Genomic DNA, 18,388 nt, shown 5'->3' with positions numbered 1-18,388 from the left:
TTTTTTCCCTTTTTAAAAAATGAAATGTAGTTAATTTATAATGTTGTGTTAGTATCAAATGTACAGCAGAGTGATCAGTTGTTAATGAATATTCTGTGTAGGTATGCTCCATCATTAAATAAGCTTTGAAAACAGTTCAATTAAAACTTTAATATGCATATATGTCTTGTGAAATATCAGAGGCTCGATGAACTATTTCAGTTCAGTTCAGTTGCTGACAAAACACGGTCCACTGAAGAAGGGAATGGCAAACCACTGCAGTATTCTGGCCTTGAGAACCCCATGAACAGTATGAAAACATGAAATATTTGCTGCCTCTCAAATATAGCTGACCCAGACCACTCCCCCTCCCCTGCCACCACCAAAAGAAACCCAGAGATTATCTTGAGGGACTGATTGACATTTGTTAAGAAACACTGTTTTAGATACTTGCTTACTCAGGTTGAAAAGACGTAATTGAATGTTTTGTTTAGAAAAGCACTATAGACAGCATATTAAAAAGCAGAGACATTACTCTGCCAACAAAGGTCCGTCTAGTCAAAGCTATGGTTTTTCCAGTAGTCATGTATGGATATGAGAATTGGACCATAAAGAAAGCTGAGCACCAAAGAACTGATGCTTTTGAACTGTGGTGTTGAAGTCTTGAGAGTCCCTTGGACTGCAAGGAGATCCAACAATTCCATCCTAAAGGAAATCAATCCTGAATATTCATTGGAAGGACTGATGCTGAAGCTAAAACTTCAGTACTTTGGCCCCCTGATGCAACAAACTGACTCGTTAGAAAAGACCCTGATGCTAAGAAAGATTGAAGGCAGGAGGAGAAGGGGGGCGACAGGATGAGATGGTTTGATTGCATCACTGACTCAATGGACATGAGTTTGCACAAACTCTGGGAGTTGGTGATGGACAGGGAAGCCTGGTGTGCTGCCATCCATGTGATCGCAAGGAATAGGACATGACTGAGTGACTGAACTGACTGATAAGACAGTTAAATAATATTTAACTATTCAATATATTCCCCATGTATTTTCTTAGGCTCCAGGCTATAAGGGGCATTTCTGCATTGCTAGGGCATCTAGTACTGGTTTTAATCTTTTCTTTTGTTCTCCACCTGGGCCCTGGTCATACATGAGCCATAGTTATGATGTAATGTCAAGAATAGCATCTGAAAGTAATGTTCAGAGCTGCTGGGCTTTTCTCCCTGTGTGACCGTTTCTTTTTGCTCCCAGACTTCTTCTTTTTCCATTCTTTGAGATTTTCTGAGTACAACCAGGAGCCACCTTTCTGAGTTTCAGTAATATCACACTTTATAACATAATAAGTTATTAAGTCAGAAATTATTTTAAATTTAAAATGTCTTTTCTTGATATTTTGAAACTTTTAATAGCTCTAAGTTTGTAGGGAGGGAACTTACAACTGTAGTTGTAATTTTTTAAGCTATTTTATGTGTTTTAATTTCATTCTGGATTATTTTCTTTTCTCTCAACACATATATATATATATAGGATAGAGACCTTGGAGATGAGTATGGATGGAAGCAGGTACATGGAGATGTATTTAGACCATCAAGTCACCCACTGATATTTTCCTCTCTCATTGGTTCTGGATGTCAGATATTTGCTGTGTCTCTCATTGTTATTATTGTTGCAATGATAGAAGATCTGTATACAGAGTAAGTTCATATGTTTATAACTTTATTACTTTTTCATTGTTCTTGAATAGTTTTAATAATTGAACCTTTAAGTCAATCATATTAAATATCGCTGATCCTAATTATCTTAGAATTTAAAAAGCATAAGTGCCATTATTGCAAACAAATAGTGAACAGTATTCTGCAGCTATAATAAATATACTTTCCTGTTATCTTCTAAAATTACTAACCTTATTGAATACTTTGCTTGGTTATAAAGATTATTTTTCATTAGAGGTATGAGCAGTTACAAATCAAGAGTTCTTTGACAAAGTGAGTGGACACTTTTATGAAAGCTGAAGGTCCAATTAGATCTTCTAAGAAGCACACAAGGATTACCCATTTAGTGAGTTAGTACTTCACATTTGCCTCCAAAATTTGGAGCTCTACAGAATAGAAGAAAGCATTGTAGATAACACTAAAAAGAGTGGTGGAAAAGGCACATGAGGTTAGAACAATAATTGCATGGTTTTTCCTTTATTCTGTCTTTACATGGTTTCTGGTACACTGTGTCTTTGAAGACAAAACCAGTTGCAAGAAATCTTTAATGTGAGGCCTTTGGATCCTAAGAAAAAGTTGTACATTCATGGATATCTTAAGTCTTTATTGAGTAGTCCTATAACCTTGTGCTCAGGGAGCCATGACCGCAACAAAGCAAACACACTCTGAGCCTGGGGTGTAGATGCCACCCCATGAAGTCCTCAATCAGAATGACACTTGTCTCCTGTTACATTTCATACCTCTGTTGAAGTTCCTGATGGTGCTTGCTTATATATGCCTGGCATTTGGTGGACAAGTGACAGATTGTTGCTGGAAGCAGGACTCTTTAGTTACATATTAAATGTTTAACTATAACTGATTTTTCCTTGCACTGGACAGTAAGCTCCTTGAGAGTAGAGACTGGGCCTTACCTTTGTGTCTCCGAGTGCCTGAAGAGCTCTGTGTATTCAGGTTCCTCAGTCAGTGCTTACTGACCTGAAATGAATGTGTGTTAGTCAACAAAGGTATTTCTCTGTAGTTTGTTATATTTCTTTAATGTAACCTTTGTATTTTAGTTACCACATAAACCTTAAAATAATTGGCCAAAACCTAAACTTCAGTGTCTTGTAGGTAGTTCTAATTTTAGGATATAATATATTTCAAGTAAACTAAATGTCAAATTCAAGAAAAGCTGCACTGGTAGGCAGATTCTTTATCACTAGTGCCACCTGGGAAACCCCTTTCTACATGAGACTACATCATCCTTCACATTAAATACTGGATTAAATTCATCACTATGGAATTGACACTGACTATATAGTCACAGTGTTAGAAATTAGTATTGGGTATTTAGTAGTGGGTAAGAGAGTTCCAGAAAAACATCTATTTCTGCTTTATTGACTATGCCAGAGCCTTTGACTGTGTGGATCACAATAAACTGTGGGAAATTCTGAGAGAGATGGAATACCAGACCACCTGACCTGCCTCTTGGGAAACCTATATGCAGGTCAGGAAGCAGCAATTCAAACCAGACATGTAACAACAGGCTGGTTCCAAATTCGGAAAAGGAGTACGTCAAGGCTGTATATTGTCAGCTTATTTAACTTCTATGCAGAGTACATCATGAGAAACGCTGGGCTGGAAGAAGCACAAGCTAGAATCAAGATTGCCGTGAGGAATATCAATAACCTCAGATATGCAGATGACACCACCCTTATGGCAGAAAGTGAAGAGGAACTGAAGAGCCTCTTGATGAAAGTGAAAGAGGAGAGTGAAAAGTTGGCTTAAAGCTCAACATTCAGAAAACTTAAGATCATGGCATCTGGTCCCATCACTTCATGGGAAATAGATGGGGAAACAGTGGAAACAGTGTCAGACTTTATTTTTCTGGGCTCCAATCACTGCAGAAGGTGATTGCAGCCATGAAATTAAAAGATGCTTACTCCTTGGAAGGAAAGTTATGACCAACCTAGACAGCATATTAAAAAGCAGAGACATTACTTTGCCAACAAAGGTCTGTCTAGTCAAGGCTATGGTTTTTCCAGTGGTCATGTATGGATGTGAGTGTTGGACTGTGAAGAAAGCTGAGCGCCGAAGAATTGATGCTTCTAAACTGTGATGTTGGAGAAGACTCTTGAGAGTCCCTGCAAGGGAGATCCAACCAGTCCATCCTGAAGGAGATCAGTCCTGGGTGTTCATTGGAGGGACTGATGCTGAAGCTGAAACTCCAATACTTGGGTCACCTCACGTGAAGAGTTAACTCATTGCAAAAGACCCTGATGCTGGGAGGTACTGGGGGCAGGAGGAGGAGGGGACGACAGAGGATGAGACGGCTGGATGGCATCACTGTCTTGATGGACATGAGTTTGAGTAAACTCCGGGAGTTGGTGATGAACAGGGAGGCCTGGTGTGCTGCGATTCACGGGGTCACAAAGAGTTGACATGACTGAGCGACTGAACTGAACTGGACTGAATTGAACTGAACCTCTCCTAGGGGTTTCCCAGGTGGTGCTAGTGGTAAAGAACCTGCCTGCCAGTGTAGGTAGACATAAGAGACACAGGTTCGATCCCTGGGTTGGGAAGATTTCCTGAAGGAGGAAGTGACAATCCGCTACAGTACTGTTGCCTGGAGAATCCCATGGACAGAGGAGCCTGCAGGCTGCAGTCCACAGGGTCGCACTGAGTCAGACATGACTGAAACGACTTAGCGCACACACAGGCAACTTCTCCTAGAATCCAAATTTTTGCTTTGTTCTTTCTCAAATGTTAGTGTTTCAATGTTGGCAATTCATTTTTTAATGCTGAAGCTCTTGTGCTTATAGACCTTCAGCTTTTAGAAATAAGAATCCCCACTTAATAGATGGTTATTAGCAGGCAAGTCATGCATTGTTATTTAAGCCTGTCATTGTTATCAGTGGTTTTTCTACCATTTGAAGTGAACATACTTAATCACTTGCATGATAAGTACTACACCTCTGAATATTATTATGAGATCAGAGTGACTAACCTTATTGAGGTTCCATGTTAGTAGCTTTTTGCTCATTAGCTCATTTAATCCTCACATCAGCCCTGTGAAGGGACTATTATTATCTTCAACCCACAGATGAGAAAGGTGAAGCTCAGGGAGGTTGAGTAATTTGAGTAAGATAACACAGCTATTAGTAAGGAGTGTTAGTAAGCTGAGATTTGAACCTCGACACTCTTCCCTGATAGCTTAGATGGTAAAGAGTCTGCCTGCAATGTGGGAGACCTGGGTTCAATCCCTTGGTCAGGAAGATCCCCTGAAGAAGGAAATGGCAACCCACTCCAGTATTCCTGTCTGGAAAATCCTATGGACAGAGGAGCCTGATGGGCTATATTCCATGGACTAGCTAATAGTTGGACATGACTGAGCAAGTGACACCACTTTCACTGTGACTCCTGAACTTGTCTCTTAACCTTCAGTGCTCTAGATATGAAGATAGAGATAATAAAAATGCACAGTGATGAGAAAATGAAAAAACTTGCACGTAAAATTTGTAAGACTCACTCCAGGAGTAGAAATCTCAAGGATTCTAGAGGATAAAAAGCAGATAAATGTATATAACCTGTGACAATTACTTTGTTCAGTGATGATCATGGCAATCAGGAAAGAAGAAAATACTTAGATAGATAGAGGATCAGCATCAATGTGTATGTGCCAATTAGTGTGATATTAACCCTGGAGAAAGCATGGTGTTTGAGAAGGTATGAGTAAGTCTGGTAAATGCTTTGTAGTGGTGGGATGGCAAGTGTAGGTAAAGCAGCTACTTAGATATCACCCTCTCTCCCCCCACCCCCAGTCTTAGAGAGATGAGCAAGGATGGTTCTCTACTTGAGTAGGTTTCTTCATTGTAGATGAAAGTGGTCTATTTTGGGTGGAAAATGCCCATCAGATATTTATGAACAAAGATGTGCAAGGGTATATATCTGATTTTTAAAACTGTAACTTATTCTCACACTTCCACTTAATGGAAATCTCTCTGGGACTGAGAATGTAACTCTCTAGTCATTTTGGACTCTTAACCACATGACAGCAGCCTGAACTCTGTCAGTGTCTGTGTCAGTATCCACACACCCGGTAATAAGCAAAATGGATCAATTTGTTAATGATAGTCTGGAAAAAAAAAGTTAGTACTTGCGATGTTTAATTGTATTCTTGAAAAAACAAATTTGGCTTTTCAAACTGATTAACTTTGAGAAACCCACAATCTTTTTTTTTTTTTCTTTTAAAAAATATTTTATTTATTTTTTTCATTTATTTTCCACAATCTTTTAAACATGGGAAACATACTGCTGCCACGTTTCTTTTTAGCTGTATATTTATGTAATTGAATATTATATAGTGTTTTAACATACACATTAAGAAATTGAGCTTAAGTGTTTGAGCAGAAAAGTGGTACATGTTTCAAGACTGTATGGTGGCTTTGTAAGTCTATGTAGACGGACAATGGAATGTAATAATTATTATCCAGAAGACGGTTAATTTTTGAAAGTTGTGTTTCCTTCCAGCACACACATTAGTGTGATATTCTTGTAAGTTGTGTTTAAAAGAGTATTCTTTAACTCAAATTAACAAGGCTATACGTTCTGTCTACAGACTTTTACCTTCCTAGTTGTGGTGAGTTTCAGAAATGGTCTTTATTTTTAGTTAAGTACATTTCTATATTATGGCAGATGATGCTGTCATTTTATCATTTTATTATTTCTCTTTGCAATTAGGCATTTAAAATATCTTTGTCCAGTTTTGTTCAATAGGGGAGTTGATCTGTATTGCCTAGATAGCATTACTGGAAGAAGAGGTTAGAAATTATTGATCTGAGTTAATGTTGATTTGTAGACTTATGAATTTTTAAAAACTATTTTAACAGTATAAGGGAAACTAAATAGAAGTCTCAGTACTATACCATTTAAAGTAATAGTAGTAATATAGGTTACAGTACTTCCATCTTATTTCTGTCAGCAGGCAAGACTCTTAAGCAGTTAAACTGTAAAGAGAAATATTCTAATTAATTTTCTTAACAGATGAATATTCTTTGCCATGTGATGCGATTGGTTCACAAGGTTGCGAAATAGTTTTAGTGCCAGCTTCTAGTATGTTTGCCAAAGAAATGTGAAATGTTTGTTAGGAATATTATGAAATTTAACTTCAAATTAAAGAAAAGTAGGATCAGTCTGTTACCATTTACATGTAATTTTAACTAGAAATTCATTTACTGGGCAACCTTTTGAGGTCCGCTGCAGTCCAGGAATATATTTTTTCTGTTACTGCTAAATTTGTCTTTGATGTTAAACTGATGTTAATGTGATAGTATGATATTTTCTTTAAATCATTGGTTTTAGTTTATCATATATGTTGTTTTGCCTTTTTAGGAGGGGGTCAATGCTCAGTACAGCCATATTTGTCTATGCTGCTACATCTCCAGTGAATGGTTATTTTGGAGGAAGTCTGTATGCTAGACAAGGAGGTAATTTCTGAGTTACTGTTTGTGTTTTTAATTACAGATTCTAATATTTCACTGTAAGGTGTATGTAGTTTCAAATGGGCAGTACAGCCATTATAAAGTCATTTGTTATCCAGTTTCACATAATCTCCACCAAACCTGTTACATGTTCTCATCTGCTCTTTATGGAATCCTTACATTTTATTTCCTAAAATTATGAATAATTAGTAGATTATCTCCATTGTCCACTGTGAAGTTAGGCCTGAGGAAGCTGTGGGAGAGAGTGTATTTAAGTTACTATTATTATTTTGCTTTGAGGTGTCTAATTCCCTAGTAGTGCTCCATGGGAGGCTTCCTCATAGACTCTATAGCTTTACAACTGAACATAAAGGCATATTTCATGGTTTGTGGATATATGTCTGGGCAGTGGGAGGATAATAGGAAGGAAAGCTGTTTATTTCTGTTGACCCTTAAATACTTTTCAAAAGATCCTGCAGAAAGATTTTCTATCACAATCTTTTGCTAAAGGAGCTTCATCTGAAATACCCCCCTGCTGCTTTACTATTGTGACCTGAAAATGATGGGTGTTCATGTATGATGTGAGGTTTCTGCCTTGTGGTGTTTCTTTCTGTGATGGCATTTAAGGTCTTTAAGTTCGTTTGTTTTTCCTATAATTGGTTGGGGTCAGAAAAGTGATAAAAGTAGTAGATTTGCATATTTCAGTTTATGAATGAAAGGTTGTTGAAAGATGTTAAAATTATATTCCTCAGGATAGAGACTTCCTAATGTGATTTTCCTAGCCCTTCCTAAGCATTAGAGGATCCTGCCCTTCTTTTAGTAGGCTAGACATAAAGGCTAGAGGAGCTCAGAGCACAGGATCATTTAAAATTCCCCCAGGATATCCTGGTTTACCATGGCTTTTAAAAAAAATTGGTCCTGTCAGACTTAATGTGGTCTATACTGTAAACAGAGATAATTCTTTGGATTGCCTGAAGGAGTGTCATTGCAGATTCCTGACTATTTTAGTTAGCTGTTCAGTTTCTCTGTTCTCCCTCTAGATATGGGAAATGAGTCTTAGCACACAGGTCTACCATCCTGAGGAAGTAAGGATGCCTGAGGTAATGCCTGCTTTGAATTTGATCTGAAAACTGGTTAGGCTAAGAGCTGTACAGTTTATGGTCTCCAGAAAAGTTTCCACAGGAGGAACAGGTTACCCAAAACAGGAAATTGAACACAAATTCGCTTTTAGTCTGATTGCAAGTGAAGAACACCCAACCAAACTTAACTTTACTACACTTGTTCTTGAAATTTGGCAGAGTTCAGACTTAAATTTAGGAGTATCAGATCTTACCAAGGGTAATCTAAAGGTTATTTTCTGATTGACAGTGTCCTGAGGAGATCTGATCATGTCCATGTCCGACATTGAAAGTATAGGATAAGAGAAGGCTAGAAAAGAGTTGGAACTTAAGAAGAGAAATAGCCACCTTTCAAACATTGATGTATGTCTGTCTACCTAGCTTCTCTGATCGTTAGAGTTTCCCTTTTCTTTCAGGAAGGAGATGGATAAAGCAGATGTTCATTGGTGCATTCCTCATCCCAGCTATGGTGTGTGGCACTGCCTTCTTCATCAATTTTATAGCCATTTATTACCATGCTTCGAGAGCCATTCCTTTTGGAACAATGGTGAGTTGCTCAAATCTTACTTTTAGACTGAGAGTATATTGGTGATGGACAGGGAGGCCTGGCATGCTGCAGTTGATGGGGTCGCAAGGAGTCGGACATGACTGAACTGACTGACTGACTGACTGACTGATAAGCATTCTAATATGAGCTCTACCGTCTATCCAGGGTACCTCTAAACTAGGAGGTACCTTAAGTATAACGCTACCTTTTACTATTTGCAGCCAGTCCCTACTCAGTCCTGGAAAGTTAGGTAAAGAAAATTTTTTCTTGATTTTGTCAACCAAGGAAGTGAAAGGTCAACTTTAAAGTAAGACAAAAGAGAACACTGTATTGTTTTATTAGAAATGAGGGAAACTGGTGAGTATATTTCAGAGGAAGGATGATGACACGCAAGAAACATGGGTGTTTTAAGGTGATAGTTGAGTGCAGTGGTAGGAAGTGAAGACTGTAGCATTTTTTTTTTTGTAATGGTACTATTTTTAGAACCTCATGAAAGCATTTATATTAATATTGATAACTTACATGCTATAAATATTTAAATCCTAGTTTATATCTTACATGTTATTACAGAGTTTGAAATGTTTTAAATTTTTTAAATATATTAAAACTAAAGCACAGGAATACTGGTGCTTTATAGAGGTAACTCACAGTCTCTTGATGCTTCCAGTTGTTACCATTTTACTAGAAACAGAATTTTAGGCATAGAGTAGACTTCAGTCCTAGTGTACACTTGTGCAGACATGCACACGCACATACACACACATAATGCAAGTTGCAAGGTGGTTACTGTTTTTCAGAGAGGTAATGTAACGTTTAACGTCATACAGATTTAATGGCAGAACTGCAACTGGAACCCATATCTCTGAATTTTAACCTTGTTTTGGGTTTCTTTCTATCATATGGGAGTTACTGAATGGTCTCAGAATTAAGTCCAGATGATTGGTTGTTTTACAGTCCAAGTTTTTCAGAGATACCTTGCATATATGTTTTTATTAAATCTTTAATAATTTTTATTTAGGAATATTTTGCAGATTGCTTCAAAATTGGAAGCTTTTTTTTGGTTTGGTTTTTGTTTTTCAAGCCACGGATACTGATAATGGTTAGGAAAGGGTAAAAGAATTAGTAACATTGAGAACTGGAAAATAATTTGCTTTATAGTAGTTCTAGGCCATCAGAAATTATATAGAGAGAGTCAAGTTACTTAAAGGTGATCTGCCAAATGAATTACTATCATAGGGCTTTAAAAATTAAAATTCAGATTCTGTTATAATTTTTATCATAAAGTTTTTAATTTGTTACGGTGAAATGTTATTTCAAAGTTGCTTTGTTTCACAAAAATTATAAATGTTGCCACTCTGTAAATGGGGTTTTAAATGTTAACATTCAATGTAATTTACCTTTAGATATTTTATTACTTACCGATTACTCAAGTACAGTATCAGACTCTATGCTGAGCAAGAGATGGTTTATAAAATTGGTTTATAAAATTGATGGTTTATAAAATTGATCTTTATTGTATAAAATGACTGGCTGTTGGTGCTTAGCATCCTCCTACAATGTCCTGGTCTTTGTAATGAAGGACTACTGCTTTCAGGTTGTAATCAGGTGTGTGGTCTAAAATTTTTTCTTCCTTTTAAGAGTATCGTAATTTGTTTAGAACATGAAATGTAAGAATTGAGATATTTGACCTAGTTGTCCATTAAGTGTTTTAACTGCTTAAATTTGTATTTTAAGTTATTTGACTTGTTGACATTATGAAGAAAATGGTTATATTATTCTCATAAACTCCATGGTCCCCAACCTTGGATACACATAGAATCACATGGAAGTTTAAAAAATTTCAATGCCCAGGGCTTCATCCTATGCCAGTTTATCTGTCCTACTTTAAACCCAGTCTCTAGTGTTTACCTGATTCTGGTTCTCAGCGTCTGAGGATGAATCTGTTAGTTGTAAAGTTCCCAAGTCCCATATGTCTGAGAAACTGGATCCCTTACTTTAATACCCTCGTTTAAAATCAGAGTCTTCAAATAATCCTGTATACTCTTCCCCAGGCTTATTCTATCCCTGTTCCTTTGATTTCATACCCGTTGAGCCCTTTCTCTGGGTGATCTTCGCTCTAGTTCTGTTTTCTCAGAGAGTCCACAATTGAGGGCTTAATTCATTCTTAGTAAGAGTGACTTCAGCTTCTGTGTTGCCCTGCAGAGGCACCAGAACAATGGGGATTGTGTCCACTTGGAGTCCAGAGTTCTGTCAGAATACTTCTGTTGTCCCGAGGACTAGCCCAAGATAAGATTGAAAGTGGGAGAAGTTTGTCTCTGGACCCCAAATTCTCTGGTCATATGTACCTGTACATAAACGCCATTAAATCCATGCCAGATTGAACTTGTTGAGTACTTGTCAATCTTAGCAGCTTATTAAAGGTAAACGAAACATAAATAGAGGGTGGTAGCAGTAATCTAAGCTAATGTCTAGCATCTAGTCTTAAGGCATGATTCCTAGAGAATATTACAAAACTCTATAAGAGAGCATTTAAATGAAATTTGGGGTCAAAGATGGTTCAGAGATGAACATACCTGTTCCTAAAGTTGGCTTATTCTGGCCAAGATACTACAGAGAGTTAGAGAGAGTGTACTTCAAATTAAATTGAATCTGGTAAAGTAACCTTTTTCCTTTGAAATTTGTTCAAAAATGATTTAAGTGTCATACCCAGAGTTTTTGGTCCTGTGAGGGTTTCCTGGGAGTGAGGAAAGATTTGCCAGGGTATTCTGAAAAATGTTTTAGGCATCAAGTCTTCTCTGGGTTGTAAATCTCAGATTCTTAATGATATTGGAGGTTTTCAAAGGACAGAGAACCAAATTGCAGAGTTTTAAACTCATAGAGACAAAGTAGCACAGAAACTGATAACCTTTCAATCTAAATATCATTCACCTCAGAATGCACTGATAGATCCGTGACTTATCATACTTTATGATTTAGTCTCTCAGTGGGTAGAGTAGTTGATGGAGAAGTAAGAGGTCATGAGCCATGTTTGTCATTTTAAGATTGTTTTACCTTGGGAGGGGAATCATCAGAAATGTGCCCTATGTTTTAGGAAAAAAGATTTCACAAATATTTAGGGAAATGCTCTCTCATGATCCAAATATTTTACCATTACTGGGAAAATGTCATGAGAATTCAGGGGTCTCAGAAATGAAATTCATGAGGTGTAATCAGAAATTAACACAGTGAGGAAAGAATGGAGACAAAGATTAATGGATGGGTGCTATTTTGTGATCTCTCAAAGGTTGTAAGAAGAGTATAATCAATTGACCATATATTTGTTGGATCCATTTCTGGACTTTCTTTTCTACTTTGTTGTTTCATTGATTGATTCGGGTTGGTTGGTTGGTTTGTTTTTCCAATATCACACTGTGTTGATTATTGTAGCTTTACAGTAAGTCTTGAAATCAATTCTTTTTCAAAGTTGTTTTGGATTTTTTTTGCATTTCCGTGTGAAGTTTAGAATTGGCTTGTCAAATTCTACAGAAAAACCTGATTAGAATTCCGTTAAATCTATTGGATAAATTTGGGAAGGATTCACATCTTAACAATATTGAGTCTTGATTAATGAACATGGTATATCTCTTGATTTATTTAGACATCCTTACTTTTTCTTTGTAATGTTTTGTAGATTTTAATGTTTTGGTTTTGTACAGCTTTTATTGAAATTACTCCTAAGTATTTCATATTTTTTATTTTATTCATAAATGGTATTTCTTAAATTAAAAATTTTGGTTGCTTGTTCCTAGTGTATAGAAAAATAGTTGATTTATGCATATTGGCTTTGCATCCTGCAACTTGGCTAAACTCACTTATTAGTTCTTATTTCTTTTTTGTAGATTCCCAGAGATTTTTTGCATATATTGTGTTGTCTAAGAATAAACAGTTTTACTTCTGCCTTTCTAATCTGTATACCTTTTATTGCCTCACTGCACTGGTTAGAGCCTCTAGTTCTTTTCTTTTTCTTGCCTTATTGCACTGACTAGAACCTCCAGTCCAGTGTTGAACAGAAGAGGTGAGAGCAGACTCTTTATCTTGTTCCCAGTCTTAGGGGTAAGGTATTCAGCCTTATGCCATCAAGAAATGTTACCTGTCATTTTTTCATACATGTCCTTCATCAGGTTGATGAAGTTCCCCTCTATTCCTAGTTTGCTGAGTTTATTTTATTGTGAAGGGAGGTTGGCTCTTGCAACAATTTTTTCTGCACCTTTCGAGATGATCTATGATTTTTCTTTTTTTAGTCTGATAATATGGTGGATTGCATTGATTGATTTTTGACTCTTAAACCAATCTGGAATTCCATTGATAAACCTCAATTTGTTATGATGTAGTGGCTCAGACGGTGAAGTGTCAGTCTACAATGCGGAAGACCCAGTTTCAGTCCCTGGGTTGGGAAGATCTCCTGGAGAAGGAAATGGCAACCCACTCCAGTATTCTTGCCTGGAAAATCCCACAGACGGAGGAGTGTGGTAGGCTACAGTCCATGGGGTCGTAAAGAGTTGGACACGACTGAGCAACTTCACTTTCACTTTATTATCCATTTTATATATAGCTTGATTTAATTTGCTGAAATTTGTTCTTTTTTGTTGTTTTGCATCTATGTTTATGAGAAATATGGATCTGCAGTTTTCTTGTAATATCTTTTTTTAATGGTTTGATATCAGGATAATGCTAGCTTTATATTGGATTGGCCAAAAAATTCATTCAAATTTTTTTCATACCAGCTTACAGAAAACCTCAAACTTTTTGGCCAGCTCTGTAGAATAAGTTGTTAACTTCAAATCCAGTGTGTTCTGTTATAGTATTGAAGTTGCCAGGAATCAGAATGAGAAGTGTTGAAAATATCTATAAGATAGGCTTCTTATAAGTATTTGTGTTTGAGTTGGCAGTGTCCTGATTATTAGGTTGACTATTGTCAGCATGCTTAAATTGAAGCTAATTTTTATATCGACATAAAGGTATAAAATGTATAAGTAAAAAAGGAGCGATAAAAATTGTCTGCTCTGAGCACATGTCAAGGAAATACCTAAACATAATGACTGAGAAGATGATATATTTTCTAAGAATCACCTTGTGCTAAGTCGATTCAGTTGTGTACAACTCTTTGCGACCCCATGAACTGTAACCCACTAGGCTCCTCTGTCCATGGGATTTTTCAGGCAATACTGGAGTGGGTTACTGTGCCCTCCTCCAAGGGATCTTCCCAACCCAGGGATTGAACCTGAGTCTCTCAAGTCTCCTGAATTGGCAGGAGGGTTTTTTAATCACTGGCACTACCTGGGAAGCCTGAGAATCACCCCACCTATAAGCAATTACTGTCTGTCACCCTCAGTGAAATTTATATCCTTTAGCATCCCAAACAGAGAAGGGAATGGCAACCCACTCCAGTACTCTTGCCTGGGAAATCCCATGGACGGAGGAGCCTGGTGGGCTGCAGCCCGTGGGGTCGCACAGAGTCGGACACGACTGAGCAACTTGGCGGCAGCAGCATTCCAAAATAGCACATTTCGGGCTGCCTGTTTCCTTTCCATTTTACTCACACCACGGATTTCCTTAAAAGGCCAGTTTGGAAACAAAGGTAAAATAATATTCACAATCTTGCCTTGTGACTGAGATTGAGAATAGTTGACCAGTTGGTACATCTTTGGGGTATTAAGGAGTGATATGCAGTATTTGTTTTTAACTTGTTCTTCTTGTCAGTAGGGGACGCCCTCAACCTGGAGTGAGTCCTTCCTTCCCCCCTCCCTGTTTTCACTTTACATTGATCCGTGAACAAAGGCTAGGAAGCTCTAAGGGAAGGCCCTATATTAGTTTGAGTTCCAGGGTTTTCACCAGTGTATTAGGCTAATGATTTTTTAACTCTTAGTTGCTAAATTTCAAGTTAATTGAAAGCTTAATGTAGAAACCCAAGAAAGAAAACAGATAATAAGCATGCTTCTATTAGTCTAAATAAATTTTGCTAATTCAGTACTTTAACATTTTAAGTTTAATGAAGGCAAGAAAGTTGTGATGAATACAGATTTAATATCAAGGGGTAAGATAACATTCTTCTTTAGTAACCAGTTTATTTGGTTGAGTATCAGTACTGAGAAAAATTCTGACTTCACAGATGATTTAGTTCCATGTGACTGTTTAACAACTCACCTTGCAGTCTCAGAGTATTTCTTCAAGTAAACTCATCCAGAACTTGGACATAAAGGAGTAGGAAATTGGTTTCACAGTTCAGTCACTAATAGTTTCCAACATACTGCTCACATTTTTACCATGTATTAAAGTCAGGAAAAAGGGGAGGGGATTTAAACAAATATAAACAGTGATAATGTCTTGATGAGACTGTTTATTGGTTCCTTTATTGACTGTTGTTAATGCTTTGAGCACACAGGCAGGGTATGCCTTCACTTCACCTGCCACTTAATTGCTTGTGACATGCATTTACTGTAGTGCATTTGCTTATAAAGCTTTTAAAGAGCAAATATGTGCAGGCCAGAATTGGGTGGGAGTGGGGTATGGGACAGAAGAACAAAAGACCAGTGTAGGCCTTCCTAATCAGTGATACATTTAGTAGGAGTTCAAATATATATATACATATAATACAGAGATAGCAGAAGAAACTTTATTCTGAAGTTTACATGAAATGAGTTAACCTGATTGTGGTATCTCCAGGTATTAATATTTGGTATGAAAATAATTTGAGTCTGTTTATTTTTTTGTTGCTCTTTATCTTTACTTTATTTTTAAATTTTATTTTTAGTTGATGGATAATTGCTTTACAGTATTGTGTTGGTTTCTGCCATACATCAACTATTACTTGGCCATAGGTATACATATGTCCCCTCCCTCTTGACCCTTCTCCCACCTTATTTTTTTTCACAGTTAAAAATAATTTTTTTAAAAAAGCTATTTTCAAAAGGATATTCAAATCAAGTGCTTGTGGGATTCCTAACTAAAACTTTTTTCAGCAGGACCTGAGGGTTCTGTGGAACAGTTTGAAAACTACTTTGCTAGACCATGTCATTCCACATAGGAATGTTTTCTCAATAACTTCTCTTCAGTCCTTGTTTGAAATTAGAGTTCTGGTAAATTAAGGGAAAATATGTAGGTCTCTTATTACAATGTTTTAATATTTATGAGTTTTATATACTTAATGGTAGCAAAATAATAATTAAAAAAACAACAAAAATTGAGACAGAATTCAACCCCCAAATATGGGATATGCATAATTCACAATATATCCTAGTATTTAAAATATCTTTAAAACATCTGCCTATTTTTTATGTTTCACCTTTTCTTATTATTCATATAAGCAAAAATTCATATTATTAACACATCTAAACTGAGATACCACTGATTTGAGTTTCTAAGTCTGAGCTTTAAAATGGAATGTCAGAACTCTTAACTCTCCTACTTTTGTACGAGTTTTACTGGGCTTCCCTGGTGGCTCAGATGGTAGAGTCCGCCTGCAATGCAGGAGACCTGGGTTTGATCCCTGGTTGGGAATATTCTCTGGAGGAGGACATGGCAACCCACTCCAGTATTCTTGCCTAGAGAATCCCCATGGACAGAGGGGTTTGGTAGGCTACAGTCCCTGAGGTTGCAAAGAATGGACACGACTGAGCGACTAAGCACGACCTGAAGGGAAAATGATGATGCCCTTTGGTTTGTCTAAACACATGCAAGCACACATCAGGGTATAATGAAGATGTAGAGTTTTCAGTAATGTTGCTTCAAATTAGATTCTTTACTTCTCATGTCATCACTGTGGATTTTCTACCCCACACCTCTTCATTTCTCTCAGTTAATTTCTTCACAATTTTCATTCAGCGTTTCTCTCACTGTTGATTTATTAGAACCCCAAAATATATATCTGAGAGATACTAGAGGTGATTCAGTTCTGTTTCAGTTTTAGAAGTTCAGAGTGAACTAATCCTGATTTACATGGTGGCTGGAAAGAGCTTGAGTGTGTCTCTGTAAGAATACAAGTTTATATAAAAAAGAAAAAAAATCACAAAAAAAATGCTTCCCTAACTTAGGTTCTAGAATCTCTGTATGGTCTCCCCTGTAATGTTAGACTTTGGATTACTAATAGGCAGAGAAATAGTCATATTATTTTAGTAATATACATATGTGCATAAATAGTGATGTTTTCTTATTTTTAAGATCCTAAAGCACTGTAGAATAGAAACGAGCAGACAGAATGAGACAGGCAGATCTGAAATGAAATCTTAGTTTGGCTACCTACTAAACTGTGTGATCATGGGAAGTCACGTAGCCTCTCTGTCTCATTTTCTTCACCTCTGAAGTAGGGAAATAACACGTGTAAAGGTCTTTGAGCTTATTAGGAGCTCAGTGAAGTATAGGCAAGTAAATAAGTTGGTTATAATGATAAAAGATAAAGGATATGTTAAAATCATGACAGCTGAAACAGAGAAAAAAGAACTATGGCAGGGGCAGTGTGCAAGAATAGGAAATATTGGGAGCTACAGTTGATAGGAAATATGGTTCAACTTGTATTTAGTTTAATTCTAATATATTAAAGGACATTCTTTTCCTATTGCTATTAGTATGTATTCTGCACAATTTTAACCCATTTTGAACTTAAACATTTTCTTTTATAATCAAATTGTGTTTAAATTTTTTTATCCTTTTTATTTGTTTTTGTTAATATTATTGTTCTCTGAGTAATCACACACATTTTAATTTAATTTACAGGTGGCTGTTTGTTGCATCTGTTTTTTTGTTATCCTTCCTCTAAATCTTGTTGGTACAATACTTGGCCGAAATCTGTCAGGTCAACCCAACTTTCCTTGTCGTGTCAATGCTGTGCCTCGTCCCATACCGGAGAAAAAATGGTAAAGAGAATGCTAAATTTTCTTTGATTGCTTCTCACAATATATAAATTCTTAAGGCTATTGCGTATACATAACTTTTAGAATTGGCATGTATTTATAAGTTTAAACTTAAGATTTGTCTTTTTCTTTCTCCTTCAACTTATATTGTTAGGAGTAATAATAAATGGTATCTTTATTTAACTTTTTGAATATTAGTGCCATTCACAGAGAAATCAAATGCTTTGGTCAGTACACTAGTTCATAGAGGCGGATAGGACCTAACGCAGCAGCTGTTGTATTACTGCAGCCTATAAACCAAATCTGTTTTTATAAATAACGTTTTGTTAGAATATAGCCACGCCTGTTTATTCCCATATTGTCTATGACTGCTTTTCCACTCTAGCATCAGAGTTAAACAGTTATGACAGACACCAACCATATCACCTGTAGAACATGAAATATTATCTGAGCCTTTACAGAAAAAGTTTGTCAACACCTGGCTTACAATTTCAGTGTCCTTTCCACATTTTTTATTCAAAACAAAATTGACACACATTATAGTCATATATTTTGAATCAGTTGAGAGATTAACTAGGGCTTCCCAGGTGGCACTAATGGTAAAGAATCTGCCTGCCAATGCCAGAGATGCAGGAAAGGCCTGTTCAATCCCTGGGTCAGAAAGATCCCCTGGAGTAGGAAATGGCACC

General features: G+C 36.7%; 1 protein-coding gene across 1 annotated transcript in view; it reads left to right on the top strand.

Annotated features, from left to right (window-relative positions):
• TM9SF3 (transmembrane 9 superfamily member 3) overlaps positions 1 to 18,388 on the top strand; it is a 60,854-nt gene that overhangs the window by 30,330 nt on the left and 12,136 nt on the right. Inside the window, exons 7-10 of the mRNA XM_061162272.1 lie at positions 1,506 to 1,672; positions 7,061 to 7,155; positions 8,684 to 8,814; positions 17,563 to 17,702. Of these exons, the coding sequence (XP_061018255.1) occupies positions 1,506 to 1,672; positions 7,061 to 7,155; positions 8,684 to 8,814; positions 17,563 to 17,702 (533 nt within the window). The remainder of the gene's footprint in view (positions 1 to 1,505; positions 1,673 to 7,060; positions 7,156 to 8,683; positions 8,815 to 17,562; positions 17,703 to 18,388) is intronic.

This window comes from Dama dama, chromosome 15 (assembly GCF_033118175.1).
Source record: "Dama dama isolate Ldn47 chromosome 15, ASM3311817v1, whole genome shotgun sequence".
NCBI classification, from domain to species: domain Eukaryota; kingdom Metazoa; phylum Chordata; class Mammalia; order Artiodactyla; family Cervidae; genus Dama; species Dama dama.
This window is presented reverse-complemented; position numbering and strand designations above follow the sequence as displayed.